This window comes from Triturus cristatus, chromosome 7 (assembly GCF_964204655.1).
Source record: "Triturus cristatus chromosome 7, aTriCri1.1, whole genome shotgun sequence".
NCBI classification, from domain to species: domain Eukaryota; kingdom Metazoa; phylum Chordata; class Amphibia; order Caudata; family Salamandridae; genus Triturus; species Triturus cristatus.
In genome coordinates, this window is record NC_140590.1 from 930816423 (window position 1) to 930836124 (window position 19702).

The window sequence follows — 19702 nt, forward strand, 5'->3', positions numbered from 1 at the left end:
ACAACCTCCGTTAAAACACATCGGCTTCCTGATGCTGATTTTGCACCCTGCCACCCTTCTGCCGCTGGTGGTGTAGCTTTAGTGCTGCTTTGTGCTGAAATCAGGGGCACTTACTTGCGAACCATGCCTCTTCGAGGTGCCTCCAGTCTCCATTGTTTCACATTAGGTTCACTGACATCTGCACCCGACTGCCTTGAGTGCTGCTGGTGGTCCAGTACCTAACCTAGACTGAACCTTGCCTAGTGCTGGCCAAAATCCAAGAAGACTAGTGGGGGTGGGAATGGGGGCAGGGTATAGCCACCTGTGGAGAGAACTGGCCGCTTGATAGAGTGGCTCCGCCGGAGTGCCCCATTACAGCCTCTAATAATCCGTCCCAGGTATCTGTAATGGGCCCGGATGGACATCCTCGGTGCTTGGCTGTGAAAAATGTCCGGTGACACATTCCGGGCCAAGACTGAAGAGACTGCCTGAAGAGGCCAGCTGTAGGCTTGGGATTCCTGGTCTCGGGTTCACTAACAACGTGAACGGGGGCGGAGTTTGCGCCACCGCTCGGCAGGAGGAAGCAGCGGGCTTGGAGCTGCACGGCTGTGATGGTCGGAGTGCTGCAGCTGTAACCTTAAGACCAGACCAGTATCCATCAGCACCGAGGAAGCAGTGGGTGCAAGGCGACCTTGATGAGAGGCTAGCGCATTCCAGGACTGATGTCATTGAGGCCTTGAGGGCCCCAGACCAGAGGGTCAGGACAGACCTGGCTGGGAGGTTGACTCTGTGACCACAGAGGTCTCCCTGCTGAGGGCCCACCTGCGGAATATGGGTGCCCGTGTGAAGAAGGTGGAGGGGGATCACGACTGGCCTAATGGCGGATACGAAAGCTCTGAAGAAGCAGGTCAGTGAGCTGACTATTGCAGTCAAGACTTTGGAGGCCAGGTTGGAGGATCAGGAGGGGCGCTCCCGTCACAATAAGGCACGCATAATCTGGATGCCAGAAAAGCAGAAGGACCTAGTAACTATGATACTTCTGCCAAGGGGACTATTGAAATATTTCTTAGTGAAGCGAGCGCATCGAGCCCCCGGCACTCACCGGGGGCCCCGCTGCACTTCATAATCGTGACCGGGCTGTGATCCTGCAGGTGGCCCAGAGTGCACCACCACTCAAGTACAAACGCCCTCATCACCTTCTTCCCCGAGTTTACCATGAAGGTGCAACGGAAGCATCAGTTTTCTGGAGATCAAGAAGGCCTTCCCAATAAAGGATATCAAATATTCCGTGCTATTCTCCACGATGCTCAGAATAGCAGCTGACGGCAAGGTCTGGTGTTTTTCTACTCTAGAGAAGGCGTGGGGCTGGCTCGATGGATGGAGGATGGTCGGGAGGTCTCAGCAAACGAGTAGGAACATTGCAACAAGGGACGGAGAATCCCATCTCAGGACATGTAGAAGTACTCCCGATTACTACAGAACAGTCTGCGCCCAGGAGGGAATAATAGTCCAACTGCGACGCTGCAGGATGAAGAAGTGACCGCTGTCTCGTCCTGTCCACAATAAGGAAGCCATGAAGCAGAAGCCCAAGGGACGGGTGTATGTGTAGAATAGAGCCAGTATACAGCGAAGACCCAAGTTTACTGTTTCTGGATTTGCATTAGTTGCATGGAAGATCGTTGTCTGTGTTGAAGTGGATATCGCACCTATGATATGCAGAAGGAGGTGGGCTGAGGGAGAATGACCAGTGGGTCTAGATGCGGGCCAAGTCTACTTGCACACGCTGTTGTTCATTTAGGGTGGGAGGCACTTAGCAAATTGGGGTGGTGGTTGGTTTTGAACCTGCAGTGTGGGGGAGGGGGGGGGGAGTTATGTTTCTGGCCGTTAAGTTGTCATTTTTATGTTAGATTGGTTCTGAGGCTATGCAAGATGTTTAGGCTTGGCAGTTATAGGGCACTAGAGATCTCTAGGGGGATGTGGAGGGGGTGGGGAGCGCATGTAACCCAGCCCTTTGAAGACAAATGGGCACTGAGCGAATACGTAAAATGTCGCCTCCGGTTAGTGGGACAGACGCCCCAGATGTGTCACTGAGGCACGCACAGACTGACACAGATCTGAAAATCATGACCTGGAATATTAATGACTAGGCTATAAGATAATACGTACAATGGTGCTCCAATACCTACGAAGACACACCCCAGACATAGTTTTGCCACAGGAGACACCCCTCAAACATAATACTTGCAAAGCACTAGATAGGTACAGCTATAAACAACTTGCACATGCAGGATACATGTCGGGTTCCAGAGGAGTAGGGATACTGAATCGGACTGGACTCCCCTTTGTACCTGGGCAGATTTGGAATGATCAGATGGGTAGATACATGGCTATAACCGAGGGATGGGAGGGCAGGGTCCTAAGCATATGCTCGGTGTGGGTACTACCATGGCTACAGGCAGTCACTCTGCTGAGTGTACTGTTAATAGACTTTCCGACTGGTCCATTGAATATGGGAGGAGACATGAATGCCAAAATAGACCCCAAAAGGGATAGGGTGTCTACTTCAGACAGGGTACCAGGAACACAACCCCTGAGATCTATGGAGGGAACACAACCCAGGGACCAGACAATATACATTCTATTCGGCATTGCACAGGGGCTACTCCCCCCCACTCCCGGAAGCTGGAGTATTGGACCCCCTAGCCCAACAACATATACCCTATCCATCCCTGTAGGGTTTAATCTAATGGAGACATGGTATTGTTTAGAAACTAAGTGGCTGTTCTCGTTGGACCTAATCAGCAATGTAAGTGGACAAAATCCCTGGGATGCGACAGGCAGGTAGGTAGCACTGTCCGAAGTATACTGTGCAGACGGTGTAATGTATACCTGTCCATAATCAACAGTTGATTGGAGATAGCCATTGCAGAGCTGGCCTTGAGGACTCCCACATGAAACCGGTCGCCCAGAACTTGCAGTCCCATGTTCATCAAGCATACACTGTACCTGGCGCTAGAGAGTGGGAGCTGAGGATTACCCCGAAGAGGTATGTGCGGAGAATACAGATAGTCCCTGCCCAGATACAGTAGGAGCCTAGACTATGCCCAGCTAGTGAGTGGCCAATGTTTGAATTGTGCGAGGCTCACACGCAGCCCTTGGGGCAAGACAGTGTTGGAGGGGAGGGGTGTGGCAGCTGCGCTCGTCCGTGTTTAAGGAATGGCAGGCGAGCATCGGGATGATAGCAGTAATACACGTACTGTGCTTGGGTTATATAGAAATAAAGCTGGAGGTCCGCTTCTCCAAACCCACAGTGTTCGTAGGGGAGTGTAAGGATCTCCCAGCAAATACACGGCTGGGTCAGCCCATATCAATTGAAGGAGTAATCCAGGCAGAGAGGCAATAAAGTCCCCTGTGAGAATTATGGGAATATTTATAAAAAGATAAGGAAATCAAGGCAGTATTATCATTTTAATAAGTGCTATGCGTGCATGCATATCAGGAGCTTAATCAATATTTTCACTTGTGCCTCAAGTTTAGTAAAAGTGGGCCAATACTTACGGCGAATCATCTCTGAACAGCCCCTGTGAATGCCCAAATATTTAGTTGAGTTTATGCACCGTTGTAGGAGGGAATCAAGATTACACGATACCGTAGTCAATAAGTGGGAACAATTCAAATTTCCTCCAATTAGTTTCTAACCCGAAAACACCGGACTGCTGAACCATGCTTGCTAACAGGGACAAGTTAGTTTCCTGCTCACGTACAAACAATATATCATCCGCATAGAGGGAAGCCAATAATATCCCCTGGGGAAATCTATAGCCCCTATGCATTTCGAAGGTGGCAGACCAGTGGGTCCATGGCAATAATAAACAACTATGGGGGAAAAGTGGGCATCCCTATCGAGTGCCCCTTGGCAAATGAAAGGAGTCTGAGCGTTCCGTTCAGGCGCGGTCGGGCCACTGGGTCTTAATCCAACATTTGTATGAGTTTGTGAAATCCACTGAGTATTCCTAACTTTGCAAATGTAGAGTGCAAAAAAAGGCCATTAAACGGAGTCAAATGCCCTTTCCGCATCTAACGGAGCAACCGCCGAGGAAATGGGAGGGGAAATTTGATTAATTACTTTTAAAAGGGTGCAGAGGTTTATAAAAGTAGAGCGGGGCAGTATAAAGCCGGATTGCATAGGTGAAATGATGCAATCCATCAATAGCCCTCCCTGTAGTGATTTGCCCAAGAGCATGCAACCTCACGTTGAGCTAGGTCATGAAAGTCGTGTAACAACTTTGACCTATCCTACATCTGACTGTCGGGGGTTGTCCCTACTAGCAGAGTCTAAAAGCCGAAGTTTGGCTTCCACTCAAGCGTGATTGGGAATGCATATCACACATATATAAGCCTTGAAGGCTTCCCATTGGTGGAGAAAAATTTGACAATGGCATCCTGGACCTCCGAGCGAAAGACTGTCAAATAGCTTGATAGCTGGAAAGCGCTACTGTCTGAATGCAGAGACAGCGACCGTTCCGTGCATTGTGGGCACTACAGGTGCATGATCCGGCAGCATACGAGGAGAATGAATAATAGTGTGCAGCCACAGGAGTGCAGTCGGGGACTTATACCAATGATCGCTGCTCGTCCACACATTGTATGGAGCAGAATAAAAGGTGTCTCTCTTTTTGCAGATACTTGTGGCGCCATGCGCCTGCCAGGTGGAAGGTATTCAGGAGACCTGCAAGCTCCCGCACGGAATGGAGTTTCGATATTTTAGTAAACCAGGTGGAGTCCAGCTTGGTTGCCGAGTGAGATTTAAGTCTCCGGCCACCAGTATTGTCTGCTTGGAGTTAGCCCTTTTGCAAAAATAGGTCCGTAAGCAGATCAGGGGAGTCCGTGGTTGGAGCATAGATATTGACAAGCACACCCATCACCAACAGATAGCGACCAGCAGGGTCTGTGACAGTCTGTTGGTGCTGCAAGGCGGCAGTGCTATGGATGAGCATGCAAACCTCCCTGAATGGGAACCCCGCGGTCTAAATCATGCGTGTTCCGACTAAGCAAGCTAAACCAAGTGTATGCCTTAACCACGCAAATGCGCAGTCAAGGCAGTGTTCGGTCTAGCTGCTGGGAACGGAAGCAGGAAGAGATCCGCGGTGAGGTAAGTGGGGCTGGGCTGTAGTTTTCTGGGCTGGGGGTTCGGGCATAGTTTTCTGGGCTGGGGGGGTCGGGCTGATTTTCAGGGCCGGGTAGGTGGGGCTAGTTTACAGTGAGGTGAGGTGGGTTGGGGTCAGAGGTAGTTTTTTTTAAAATTGGGGGTTAGGGTATTAGGCCTGAAGACAGCCGTGGAAGGGGTTGGGGTAGAGGCACGTGCAGTTTATCTATTGAATAGGCACTATAGTGGGAAACGTGTCTGTGTGCTCCATCTAGCAGCATATCTGCAATCCGTGCTGTCAAAGTGCTCCACGAGCCGCTGTTCTACAAAAGCAGTCATCCGTCCGTTGTTGGTGGAGTCAGGTACGCCAGCTTTGCAAATGTTGTTCCGAAGCTGATAGTCCAGTCAGTTATGCCTCAGGAATAGAAGCCAATTCCAGGAGCAGTTAAAAGGGGAGGCAACCTACAGCACTGCACCACCCGCCGGGCCACATCCACCTCCGCGAGGCCACTCCAGCCACCACAGCGGGGACACGTTTTATGCCAGGACCCGCAGCTCAGAGCCAGTGAACGCACATTAGGCAGTGCAGCTGCACCAAGCACAGCGGCTGTGCCAAGTCTCACTGCCCAATCAAATACCACCCCCCTGCACCCGCCCAGGCAGGCCAGGCAGGCCAGGTAGACACTGGTGAGGCCACTGGGAGAGTCACTCAGGTCAGGGGGCGAAGGCCCCAACAGGCAGTACCTCGTGTTGCAGACCTTCGACGAATCAGTTCTCCCCAGCTCGATCTGGTCCCTCCACCAGGGATCAGTCCAGCGGCTGACACCCCACGACCCCTCCCTCAGGCTCACCTGTTGGCCCTCCGCCTCCGAGGGCTGCGTCAGGCCGCAGCACAGGGCTGCCCTCCGAGCAGCGAAATGGCATTCTGGTCCAACCACACCCTCTCCGCCGCAGTGCCACCGGACCACCACTGCTCAAATCAGGTCTTATGCTGCTGCATGGGGATAGTTTGCTCTCCATAGTAGCGTGTACCGGGCTGCGCTTGGAGAGCTTCAATGCCGTGTGGCCATCTTTGTTGCCTGCTCTGCCACGCCCATCCTTTTGTAAGTAAAATTAACCTCTGTTGCATTGCACGCAGAATCATTTCTAATTCTGCCTCGTAGTATCTAGCCACCAAAAGGGACTGTTTAACTCTAACCCGCAAATTAAGTTTGGCTAACCTTAAATATACTTTTACACTAAAAATGCTTTCCTCAAGAAAAGCAGCTTTGAGTTCACTGTGCAGTTTTATACAGCTCCTTGTCTGTTATATCCTCTTATTTTGTGACTCCTGAAGAGCATCTTTTCTCTAACTGAGCCCTCACCTTGTTTGAGTTTGGGCTAGAAGTACTAGAGTTAAAAGGTGAGTAATTCTTCCTTTATTCGTGGTGGCTTTTGTTGTGCTCAGTTAAATAATGTGTGTTGAAATGGTATTGACTCTTTACACTGTGTGAATATTTATGGTGGTGTTCTCTTTTTTTTGCCTAGGTTGGTTCTACTTTATTGGATAGGAGTTTGCCCCATTATTAAATTAGTTTCTTTCCTTTTTAATCTCTTCTTCAGCAATGGCACCAGTATGATATCCTTGATCATTCCTCCTAAAGACCAGATTTCCAGAGTCGCTAAAATGTTGGCTGATGAATTTGGTACAGCGTCCAACATAAAGTCTAGAGTAAATCGACTTTCTGTGCTAGGAGCAATTACATCTGTGCAGCAGAGACTCAAACTGTATAACAAAGGTATGTCCTTGTTCTTGACTAAAGATTTTTCCTTCACTTTACAGAGCAAACAGTGCTTTTATAAACCTCCCTCCTTTTGCATGAAGCTTCAGGTGTCCCGAAACTAGGAAATGTTCAGTTGGTACTAAAAGAGACAAAAATACTTGGAAGAAAATATTATAAACATTGACCGGTTCATGGTTTACACCTCGCGTTCTCGTAAGCAAATAGGCACACTTTAATTTCATATCCCTGCGCTGCTTTTTTGTGTGCTGCTAAAGGAACCTTCATACTAATACCTTGTTTGTAAGCAGTCTGTTTTTAGGTAAGGCACTGGCGTGCTGAAATCTCAAAGTGAAAAACTTGTTTTGTCAGAGCACTGTAACAAACCATGCAATTACAATTGTTTGTTGAAGTCCTGTTCAAGCCCGTGTGTGTGTGTGTGTGTGTGTGTGTGTAGGGAGGGGATGGTGTAATGAAGGTATGGACTAAGGCCCTAATTAAGAGTCATATAAACTGCTCAAAATACAACCTTCTCTCTGAGCCACTCTAAATTCAATCTCGGGGCCAGCATACCCCAATCCACAAACTGTTTTCAATCTCTAGAAACAGTTGGATCTTTTTCAGCCTCATCGTCGCCTACCAGTCAGAACAGTGAGGAGACTACTAGGAATTATGGTGTCTTGCATAGCTATCCGTCGCGCAAAAGACTATATGAGACCCCTACAAGTGCTTGGCATCACAATGGTCACAAGTGAAGAGCAACATTGAGTATCAGGTGTTGGTTTCACCCAAAGTCCATCAGGCCCTACAATGGTGAAATACCAAGAACATACTTAAGGGAAAAAGCCTTCAAGGACCCAAGCCCACATGTAAAAATCACAACAGATGCATCACTCATAGGGATGGTGTTCTCATATGGATAATATTGTAGTTCACAGACACTGGTCGAACAACGGACATTACACATCAACATGCTAGAACTACATGTGTATCTGCTTGCCAACACATGCTACGAATGGAGTATTTTACTTTCCCTGCCTGTAACCATCTGTTCATAGGGTGCAGTGCTGCAGATTCATGTGCACCCTCCCGCTTCCACTGCAACTATTAGATGGTGACACAAATGCACACACATGCAGCATGTTCAACAGCAAAGCAGAATTGGCTGACTATATCCTCACTTCCTGTATGGCAAGGGGAACTGTTGAGCATGCTCAATGCTTCGAGGAGGAGATAAGACGCAGGTCATCGACCATAAAAATTCCTTGAGGTGCACAGAAACAACTTGCAGAGTTGGGGCCCAACACTAGATGGCAGGAGTATGCATAGCATGTGAATCTGCTACAAATAGATGCTTACAGGGTAATTGGCATACTCCTTACTACCCGAGGGGAGGCGTTTGGAACACTGGAATCCAAGATGGATTTTTATAGGGCAGGGGTCTCGGACGTTTACTGTAATAAGAACTGCTTATGTTCAATGAAAATCCTTCCGAGCTACTAATATTATTAGAGGTTTATTTGATAGAAAATTACCAGTAGAGGTCAGTTAAATACCAGAATTGTTTTCTGCTGTGGTACTTTCTTTTCTAGGTCTCGCCTAGGCTGCGCGCATGCGCTGCTCGAGGAGGGCCTTTAGCCATCGGTCTTCACTTTCCAAGCAATGCACTCTTGCTTGTGGCGGCATCCACCTTGCGGGAGCAAGCAGCGGTGCGCCACAAGCACGAGTGCGGTGCTTGAAAAATGAAGACTGCATGCGCACACACCACCACGCGCAGACCTTCCTTCAGACCCTCTGTGCACGCCGCCCCTGCTTTTTTCCCCCCCCCCCATTGTTTTTATTTGTTAGCCTGTCCATAACCTGTTTGTTTACCCCCTCTCAGAGTGGCTGCTTCTGTGCTTCCACATGTGTCCGCATTTCGGGGAAAGTTTGTTTCTTTTTTTGAAGCGCTCCATGAGAGTGCACGTTTCCCCACCGTCATTCAGCCTGTGCTTTTCTCCCCATCTTGCCACTTTCCTCCCTCATGCGTGCATTCATTTGTCAACCGCGTGCCTTAATGGGCAGTGAGGGAGGATTGTAAACTGATCACAATTTTAAAACCTCTTTTGGTTCGCACTTCTTCCTTCCTTCTTGTGACTTATACCGAATACCCGTGACTATGTGTGAAAGAAAAGTGAAATCTTTAGAAAATAAATGAAGTCTGTGAGGTGCACATTATAACTATCCATTTGTTTCACAGTAATTCACATTAATCAGCGTAGCTTATTTGTAACAGCGGTTGGTAGGGCCACGGTTATTTGTTTGTTTTTAGTTGTGGAAGTGTGTATACAGTACAACGGGCAAGGGGTAAGACGTTGGTTTCGGTTTCAGACAGAGAAACCTAGATTTTCGTGGTGGAACACCTTTGTCTGTGTTGTCTTAGTTCCCGCCCCTCTCCCTCGGTACTTTTGCTGCTTATTTCTACCCGCACCCCCTCCGATTCTCGCCCGCACAGCCGTAACTGCCTGGGGAAGGGGTGAGGCTATTGCAAGAGGAGGAGCAGAACAAGAGACTGCTGTTGCCATTCGTTCACAGTGAAGTGAAAGTGGTTTTCCTTCTACATTCATTGCTGATCTGGGTCTCTGCCTACTCGGGGGGCTGCTGAGGTAAAAGAGTTTCAGACGTCGGCTCAGACATGGGGCAGGCGCATCTCGAGATGCTGCTCAAGCGTATTACGAACTTGCAGGATAGGCGACCATGAAACACCTAAATTCAGATACTGGACGACCTGCTCGTCTTCACATACACTGAGATTGGTAAGCTTCTCTTTTCAACACCAGCCCAGACTCTGTGCACATAAATTTAATTTTTTATTTTTTTTATTTGCTTCGGCTGATGCACAACTCTTCCTTTTTTGGAAGTGTAATATAGAGCGAACTCAGCCCAAAGACATTGCAGCGCTGTACATGAGCTCAGCTAAAGTGCTGATTGTTTACAAACTTTGTGGTGTCATGCTCATCGTTGGCACGTGACCCGTTTTATAACTGGATAGGCGCTGCCCACAACACCAGTTTGCTGTCAGCTCCTGAACTTTACAAAAGATAAAAATGCCAATGCTCCGTTGCTGTGGTTTCTGTATTCTTACAACAAAATTGCTGGAGTCCAAGACGTATGTGTGCACTTCTCCCGTGTATTTCTCGCATTGTAACATGATGCTTTGTTAAACGACCAGCCATTTAAAGCCTCTGTCGTGGAAGTAAGCTCCAGGACGCAAACTGGGAAAGGTTTAGCATTTGTCTTGTCAAGGTTGAGTCATTTAATTGCAGCAATTGTGTTGTATAGAGTATCCCGCTTTGTTCTGTCTTTAAAATAACTCTGGCATGTCAAGCATCCCCCTGGCATACACTCCCTGGGACAATGTAAACAAGACCCTTTGCCTGGGAAGTACCTTTGCTGGTAAAAGCCTACTGCTGACGCATTCTTCAGCAAAAGCAAAATAAATCTTGCACTCACTGGCACAGATGTCTATATTATGACCATTTGCTGTAGCGTAATGTGATGGACAGATATTTTTAGTGGTGTATACTTCTGATCCGACTGCTCTTGTTTTTTATAAAACAGTAGTAGTTCCTTGCATTCTTTTAGAGATAGGGTGCTTAATTATAGCAATTGCATGTTTATCCCTGGAAGAACTACAGCTTGACACTTGCATGGATTCTTTCATAACCAACTATACACTGCAGTGATGCTACCGTGGGTGGCTTCCCCAGGCACCACACAATATGAACACTTGTGCCATGTGTATCGAGTCTGCACCTCATGCACACACCAATTGTTTTCTGGGTTCCCGGACAATCTGTGATCTTTACATGAACTGCCTTCCTCTTCACCAGGCTGCATAATTCTTTGGCTGCTGGGCTGCTTCTTATTTTACTTAAAGTAGTACACACTAGGCTGCTTTCAACTAAAGAGTTACTGCTGCAGGCCAAGATTATGCAAATTATGGCATCCTTGATTCAGGGTTATGTTAAATACATGTTTTTGAAGGGTCACGATTAACTAATAAGTGTGCCATTTACCTATCTGTTTCTAGTGGACACAGTAATTGCTGTAAAACAATAACCTTTTGCACAACTATATTTTCTTTTGCCCTTCATGAAAAAACAGGCTACTGCATTTTTTGACTACCCACTGGGTTTGTGACGTTACTTGAAGTTGCAGGGTAGTTTTCACTCCTTTGTCCTTTATGTTCACTGCGCATTCAACTTTAGTTTGTGGTAGTATTATTCCATGCAGGTCAAATTTATAACTGGGATGCCATTTAGTTGCACTTTCAGCACCACATCGTGCCAACGCCACACCACCACCGCCTCAACGCACACCACCTCAGCACCAGTGCACACCACCTCGGCACCATTGCAGCACCACCTTCGCACCAGCGCAACACAAGCACATCCCCACCACAGCAGCAATTCAGCATTAACGCAGCAGCACTTCAGCATCAGCACAGCACCAACTCAGCATTACTCGGTACCACCTCAGAACCAGTGCAGCACCACATCCTCAGCATGGCTCAGCACTACAGCATCACTTGGCTCCATTTAAGTATCATTAACGTCACCTCCGCATCCGCACATTACCACCTCAGTATCAGCACACCACCACCTCAGCATCACCCTCACATCAGCACACCCCATCTCAGTCTGCCCTTGGTATCTGGTATCTGTTAATGCTCCCTAAAATCTGTCAGCTGCTTGTGTGGTAATTCAGGTACTATTTCCCAATTTCCACCATCCCATTGTTTGTCCCCGCCCCCACCCACCCCATAACCAAAAAATCAATAAGAAACTCGCATTACAACAGGTGGGAAGGAGTTGCCAGCATGACCAAGAAAAAAAAAACGAAGACTTTTTTTATGTTTCTTTTTTTAATAGGGTTGTTCAGTTGTACATTTTCTTCTTGGTTATATATTTATAATGTAACAAATGTTTATAACACTTTTTTAATTATAACTTTTCAACAGGCTACACAGCAGCCACATACGTCTACAACATAGCTTAAATGACATTGGCAAAGGCAATTACTCTTGCTAAACACTTAGAAGGTCCCAAAGGCGAGACTTATTGGCTATGCCAATGCTTGTTTAATTTTTCTGGCAACTGCCTCTACTTAACTTTCTTGATTTAAAAAAAAAAAAAAAAAAACGACCAGCAGATGTCAGTAAAATCACTTTAGCATTCTCTAGATTCCAGTCCATAGAAATTGTGTTCCACGAGCACCCGTAGACAATATTTGTTTTCAAATCTTAGATTTTCAGTAATATGACCACCAAAGGCCCTGATTTAAATTAAAAACGGCGCTTTGGACTATACCATTTCCTGCTGAAAGGCAATATTTCTCTTCATGGGTTCCCATACCTGGCGTGTCACACAGTTTGGTGCTTACTTTACCGCCAAGTTAAAGAACAGTAGATGTTTCAGTACCCAGGCTAATGTGCTGCATAACTAAATGCATATAAGGTTCCAAAGGTTCGACCGACTGCATTGCAAATGCTTGTTTTTCCTTTTATGCTGGAGTTTTGAGGCAGAGTTCCAATCTGGTGCAGAGGTTCCTTTTGTATGTATTTGGTGATTTTATCACTGATGAAAAGTGGTACTGTTCCATGTATTGCTTTGTAGATGACACAGCAGCTTGAAGGTCGTTCTTCTGGCAACTTGTAACCAATGTGGGGACTCAAGGCAGGGGAGCTATTGGCTTGTGGCTTTACCTGTAAGTGTAGTCTGGCAGCAGATTTGTGAATTTGTTAGTCTTCATAGTTGATACAGATGATCCGTGGCAGAGACTATTGGCCTAAACAAGTTTAGACAGTACATGAGAGATAGTGACTTGGACCTTGTGTGGAAATCCTAGGCAGGGAAAGACGTGTCAGAGTTTTTAGAGTAATGAAACAGGATCTTTAATAGCGTATCTGCTTGAGCGTTCATTGATAGCTTGGAGTCAGTGGTAGTTCCTAGATTTATTTCCTTAGATACTTTAGCAGGTGGTCCTAGAGCATCAGGCCAGGCGAAGAGTGGGTTTGAATTTTTCCAATCGCCACAGGGGAATAGTTCAGTTTTTTGGAGGCTTTCAGTTTGAGAGGCAACTGAAGATTTTTGTGTTTTTAATGTCTTTGTGGCTTTCCAGTGTTTGTGTGCTATCTGCGTAGCTATAGCACGTGAGGTGAAATTCATTGATAATTGCCGGCAATGACTTTTTGTGAATGTTGAAAAGCATGGATGAGATGACAGAACTTGAGTGACCCCTAGGCATGGGGAGTATGGTTTGTACAGTTATGGATTGACAGTACAACCTAAGAGAACATTCCACAAAGTATATGGCTGTCTCCTAGACAGTCTAAAACCACATATATCAACGTATCAAATTATGGAGTAGTAAAATCATTTTAGCAAACTTAATTCCTTGTGTACTGTCTGTGACCTATACATAAGTGGCCACTAGTATGCCTGAAGCAAATCACTTCAACACCTAGTCTGGTTTAGTACATGCTATATAAATACAACTTGTAATTACATTAGTGCAGTATGATGATTTTCACCCTATCGCATTAGTATTCCGCTAAGTTGGGGCTACTAGACTATATTACAATTTTACCTCTCAGCCTGGGGCTTGCTATATAGACCATACATATGCCTATTTCACACTGTTTATTTGCATCTCGGTGCCATTTGGTTCATTTTTGCACCTTATTGGTTACTGTTTGACTTTAGTTGCTAGGAAACTGTCTGCTTATGTCAGGGAGGAAAGGAGGGAGAACTTGCTCTGTCTGCATGTGGATGTGTCCACTGATGGCTTCAAGCTTGAGTATGTTTTCCTGGTGCTGTCTCATAAATGGCTATGTTTGTGTTTGTGCATGCTATGTTTATGGTTGGGGATGTATTGGATTACATAAGCATTTGCTAGAGTTGAACACTTTTCTGACTAGCGAAACCTTTTGCACTTTGTTTGGTTTTTTTGGTGTTTTTTTTTCTTCTATTCATGATTTTATGAATGGCATAGTATTGTTTTTTTGCTCCTTTAGACATACTACGTTTTCCTTGAATTGCAGTTTATTTTAGCAGCTTCTTAATATTTGCTTTTGGAATGAACAACTGTGTGTGGTGTTACTTCACATAATTAGGAAGTCTATGCTTTCTACATGAATCCCTGTCACTTTTTAATTTAGTTTTTCTAGCTTAAGTCCATTAGGTCTGTATTGTTGGCTTATTTTAATGATAACCACTAACTTAGTAAATAATGTACATTGTCATTTGTTGTACATATTTTTATCTTCTGTAGTAATCTGTATCGTTTGGCATGGATCTCCCCCAATATCCCCCCCCCCCCCCTTCTCACACCTACCTTGGACATTGGCATATTGATGGTGCAGTTTCAAATAATGTTTCTGGGTTTCCCCCCCCTCTCATTGCACTTTGATAGTGGTTAGTTAAAAGATGTGTGCTTCTTCAACCTTCAATCAAGTTTGGTGTCTAAAAAAACTGTAGGAAGCTGGCTATGTCCAGTGAATCTCAAGAGGCTTACAGAGACTGAAGTAGATATTACTAAAAGATCTATTTGTGGCAGTGTGGTCGAGCAATTAGGCTTATCAATAGTCTTTGTTGTATACACTCAAGCAAGAAATGATAGCACACACTCAGAATAAAGCCAGCCTAATCGTTTTGAATGTGTTATTTTTGTGTTATTTTAGTTCTAGAACCAAGAAATACTCTGTTGCAAGTAAATAAGTTTTCAAAGCAGTGGTAATTCAAACAAGCATTTACAATGCAATAGGTCTTGCATTTTCAAAACTTTGACCTATTGGTATTGTAAATGACTATCTTTTATCATTGCAGTTTTTTTTAAACCTAAATAAAAGGCATTGTCATTTATGTTGGCAAGGCTCCGGGTTCAACAACAGGCACGCTGTTAAATGCAGCTTTTATTGGATTGTCCTCTGCAGAGCCGGCAATGAAGTGCCTTTAGCAAGAAAACATAAAACATCAGCTTTATGGATGACAGAGTGGAGAAAGAGGAGGGAGAGGCAGGCAAACAAGATGGGGAAAGTAAAGGCACAGAAAGAGGGCAGGCCCCTGCCCACAACCTCTCAGCTGTGAAATGTGCGGTGCTTCAGTTCAAATCGTAGAACAAAACACTCCTTTTTTTAAAGTTATAAATACGGCTAACTTGACCCGAAGGCATCGGAGCGCTTTACAAGAGCACCAGTTGCATTACAGACTAACACATTCATTTTGTTGGGCAGGGATAGATTGAGTGATTTGCCAGCATCACAGGATGTTTAGCGTTGCTGCCCAGACTCTATAGGTTCCTCAGCTTCGAAGTCGCCTGCTCTTGCTGCTGTTAGGCCACAGCCTTGCCTTCTTGTTGTGCTGCATTTTCCAAAAACCTCAGACCCCCACTGCGGCAGAAAAATGGCCTGCATTTATCCCTTACCCACCTCGTTATTGCCAGCCTGCCCATTCTTTCTAGCTCTGGCCTCTCATCTGCTTGCACTCCACCACTGTACAACCCTCCCTTTCCGATTTTTGCCATTGAGGTGGATTCGGACTTCGATCCCAGGATACTTTCTATTTCACCATAGGTGCACTAACTGGGTTGAACTATTTTGCAGGAGGGCATTCGAGGGTTCAACTTGGATCACTAAGCCGCGCAGTGATCTTGTGCATAGTGTTTTTGGTGTAGTATTTATAGAGCACCTTCCCGAATTCCTTGCGAGGCCTATAACACTTTTATTTTCCCCCACCAACCACTGCTTGCCCCCCCCCCCCCGTGGGTTAGAGAATTGAGGATAGTTTGTTAATGGAACATGGTTCATGCTGTTTGTCCGCTTGCTATTGCACATTAGCCAGGATTGCTCTGCTGGTACAGCAACCGCCATTATCGATGAGGGAAATACCTTGTTGTAAAGCATTTTCCATCCAGTGCCCAGAACCGTGCTAAACTGTTCCACAAGCAACACTCCAGCACATGAAAATCTGTAAGCTTCCAATGCAAATGTTTAACGTAGTTTTAAATGAAAAGGGACATATGGAAAGGAGCTATCCAGGACGGTCAGCCCAGTGAATTATCCCCTTTCTCAAGTTCTGTGACCCCCCCTCCCCTCACATCACAAGCGACCTCTCTGGCTGCCTCCCGCGAGTGGTACGCGCGCCACAGCGAGCGATCTGTTTTCAATTATCGCGCCCGTGTCTGGGCACGATAATTGAAAACAGATGTCGGCGTGCGGATAACGAATACCAATAGGCCATGGGCGGAGCAACGCGACCGCCTTTGGCCTATTGCGTGCTGTCTGTCTACAAAAGACTACCGCAAACGCCATTACCGTGGACCAAAAGGAATCGCACAAGCGTGTGCGATTCCAGGGTCCGTTTTTGAACCCTCCACCAAAGGGCTCTCGCCTGCGCGAGCAGTGCTGTGCACTGCATCGCTAGGGGCGAGCCTTAAAAATGCAGAATGAATTGTTTTTTGCAAGGCAGAAGAAATGCTTCACAGGAATAGAGTACTTTTGTAGACTTGATTTAGAACAGTAGAATAGCAATAGACTGTTGCATGCAATAGGTAGACCGCAATGCATTCCTATGGGAGGAGAACAGTGGTAAGCAATAGCAGTTCTTGCCTTACAATCCCAGTCTTTGGGGGTTTTGGCCAGCACTGGGCAAGGTTCAGTTTCACTGGGCCCAATGTAAATCAGTGGAGACTGGGGGCACCTTGAAGAGGCACGGTTTGCAGATAAATACCCGTGGTTTCAGGGCACATGCCCGAGGGTTAAGATCAGCACGGTTGTGGAGTACAAAGCAGCACCGAGGCGGCCGGGTACAAAATCTGAGTCTGCCGCACAATTCGTTTCAATAGAACTTGTCAGTCGCACAAAAAGGCGGCAGGAGGATGGCTGAGGGTGACCACCTGCTGGGCAGGGAGGTTGGAGGGCTGGGGGGGGGTTAGAGGGCTGGGGGGGAGTTAGAGGCAGATGCACTGTCTTTTGAGTTCCCCAAGGCTGGAGGGCTGAGGATGCAGGGGTACCTTTTGGTGTTGGATGTTCTGGGTGGAGCAGGCTGGGGTCCCTTCGTATAGAGGCTGCAGGTGACTTTGTGGGGTTCAGGAGAGGTCAGCCACCTATGGAGATGAGGTCATGATCGCCGGGTCAGACTTAATTGGACAGGTGAGCAACTCGAACTAGGACTGTGGGCGTCTGGTGCAGAGTAGGCAGGGGTCACTGATCTGCCTGGATCCGGAATCCTTGGTGTTGGCGTTTTTCTGGACAGGGCTACTAGTCTTTATTGAAGAGTAGCAGTCTTCCTGGTGTTCTTGGAAGTTGCTGGCCACGGGACAGGCATCTTCTTCGCAGGCATGAGCAGCAGGAGACGGGTGGGTATGGCCAAGTCCAAGGCAGTAGGTGTCTTCTTGCTGTGCTGCACAGCGTCTTCTTCTTAGGTTGCAGGACTATGAGGATCAAGGTTCAGGGATTCTCCATAATTCTAGATTTAGGGGTGTTACAGGTACTGGCAGCTGGTAACCAATGGGCTACTTGTCTTTTGGGGTGACTACATTCCCTAACCTGATTGCGTAGAATCCTTCCATTCAAGATGGAGGAATTCCTACAGAGGTGGATCACCTCGGTCAATGGCACCTTAGGGGCGGTCCTGGCAGAGAGGGACACACTTCTACTGACTACTAATTTTCCTGCCAACCTTGCTGCCAAAAGGGGGGCTTGATTAGGGGCCAGGCATCTCCACTATCTGGAGAGGCCTTGGTCAGCATATTAAAGGGCAGGAAGCATTTGAGGCTCACTGCCCTGAATGTTGTTCCTGTTTGGGGGTAGGTGAGATACACCTCCACCCCAAGAAGGCTTTGTTCTGACCCGCATGAGCGCTCCCATCTGGTCGAAAATGTCTGTGTGGCAAGATGGTACAGACCAGTCAGCTACACACTAGAACATTGGTTATTTAGGGGGCATCTCTAAGATGCCCTCTGAATGCATTTTGTAATAAATCCAACACTGGCATTTGTGTGGGTTTATTATGCTAAGGAGTTTGATACAAAACTCCTTAATATTCAGTAAGGCCATCATGGAGCTATGGACAAACTCCCAGCCCATGTACTCTGTGGCTCCACTGCGCTCACAATGGCTGTGAATGGGCACAGCCACTGTAGTGGCACAAAGCTCAAGCAGCTGTGACCTCACCTGTGGTATAGTGCGCACTGCCTTAGGGCTGTGTGGCCTGTTAGAGGGTGACTTACCTATGCCACAGGCAGTGGTTTGTGGACATGGCACACAATTGCATCCCATGTTGGCTCTTGCGTTTCGTCTGCACCAAAACACAGTCTGCAATGGCTTTGTGCATGTGTTTGGTGACAGACCTCTGGGGGTGGCACAATACATGCTGTAGCTCTAACTGGCCCTCTCTTGTCACCAGACCCTTGGTACCAGGGGGTACCCTTTATTAGGGACTTGAGTGTGGGCCAGAGGTGTTCCAATTGTGCAAGCTACGGTACAGGTTGGGGAAAGAACAGAGACACTGAGAACCTGATTGGCAGGGACCCAGTACACACTTAATCAAAGTGCATCAGATAGCGCGCAAAAAGTAATTTGTAGTCGTTTGGCCAAACTTGACGTCCTCCATAAGAAGTTGCGGAAGCAGTCTTTGTTCCGGTCTAGAGTGCAGATGCACACTCACTCCAAGGGGAAGTTCTTCAGACCACTTGTTACTCGAGATCCAGAAGTTCAGGTAAGTCTTGTAAATTACATAGGAAGATAAAAACGTCTAAGCATGGGTTGCTGACGTCCCGCCACTCACACTATGCGGAGTAGCCTCAGGTACGTCTTGGCCTTGGAACAGTCTCTTGACGTCCTGCCTCTTCGGGTAGCTCCAACAGGCGAAATGCAATATCTGAAGGAGGTTGTAGCTATCTGTTTTGGAACCCCACTGATGCTCCTTCGGGCAGGGATTCGGGATGCAGTCTATCAGATGCTCACCAGTGGATCAGTCTACTTCTTCTCTTGACCTCCAACTGAGGTCGACCTTGTCAGTGAATTAGGCGCAGCAACCCTTAGCTACACCGATACCATGCCAAAGACCCAAGCCTCAATAACAGCGCAGACGTCTGATTCAGATCCGATACTGTAATCTGATTTGGAAGCTCAACAATGCCCTGAACAGCGTCACAAGTTTCTCAAACCCAGAACACTGCTATGCAGATGATAGCGGTGGTGATCTTTTTGAAGACTTTCAAGATGACAGTGGATTGGATACTACTTCCAACATTGGCCTGAATTCCCTGAACCCTGTGGCTGCTGATGAATCTCCCTTCTTTATGCTTGATTAACTCTATCCATGCAAGATGTCAAAACCCAACTTTTTGACTGAGTTCCTCATTCCTGAAGCTCCCACCTAGATACTGGTGGGCACCTGGCAGAAACCAGGATCTTGCCCCTGCCCTATTAAACAGATCAGTTTCTAGGAGGCACAGGGCTGTACCAGGGACGTAGATTTCTTAGTCCAGGGTCCAACCCTGGAGAGTGTAGTAGTTCAGGCATCATAGAAAGAATAGAACATTTTGCAAGCATGACTGTTCCAGTGCCAACCTTGTGTTGCGATCTGTTAATACCTCCTGGGATGGTATTGGCAAACCGTGTGGGGCAGGAGGGCAGGTGTCTTGTCAGCATTCCTGGAGGATGTTAAACACACACTCGGACATCTGATACTCAATGGCCAAAATGCTGCAAAGTAAACCATCCGTTCTTTCCTGGATACGACTGCTTGGGTAGGGCAGTTGAATTCATTGT

General features: G+C 46.9%; 1 protein-coding gene across 1 annotated transcript in view; it reads left to right on the forward strand.

The window, feature by feature from the left end:
• Window positions 1–19702, forward strand: part of ETF1 (eukaryotic translation termination factor 1) — a 274785-nt gene that overhangs the window by 9202 nt on the left and 245881 nt on the right. The window contains exon 3 of the mRNA XM_085617879.1: window positions 6728–6903. Coding sequence (XP_085474005.1) covers window positions 6728–6903 — 176 coding nt within the window. The remainder of the gene's footprint in view (window positions 1–6727; window positions 6904–19702) is intronic.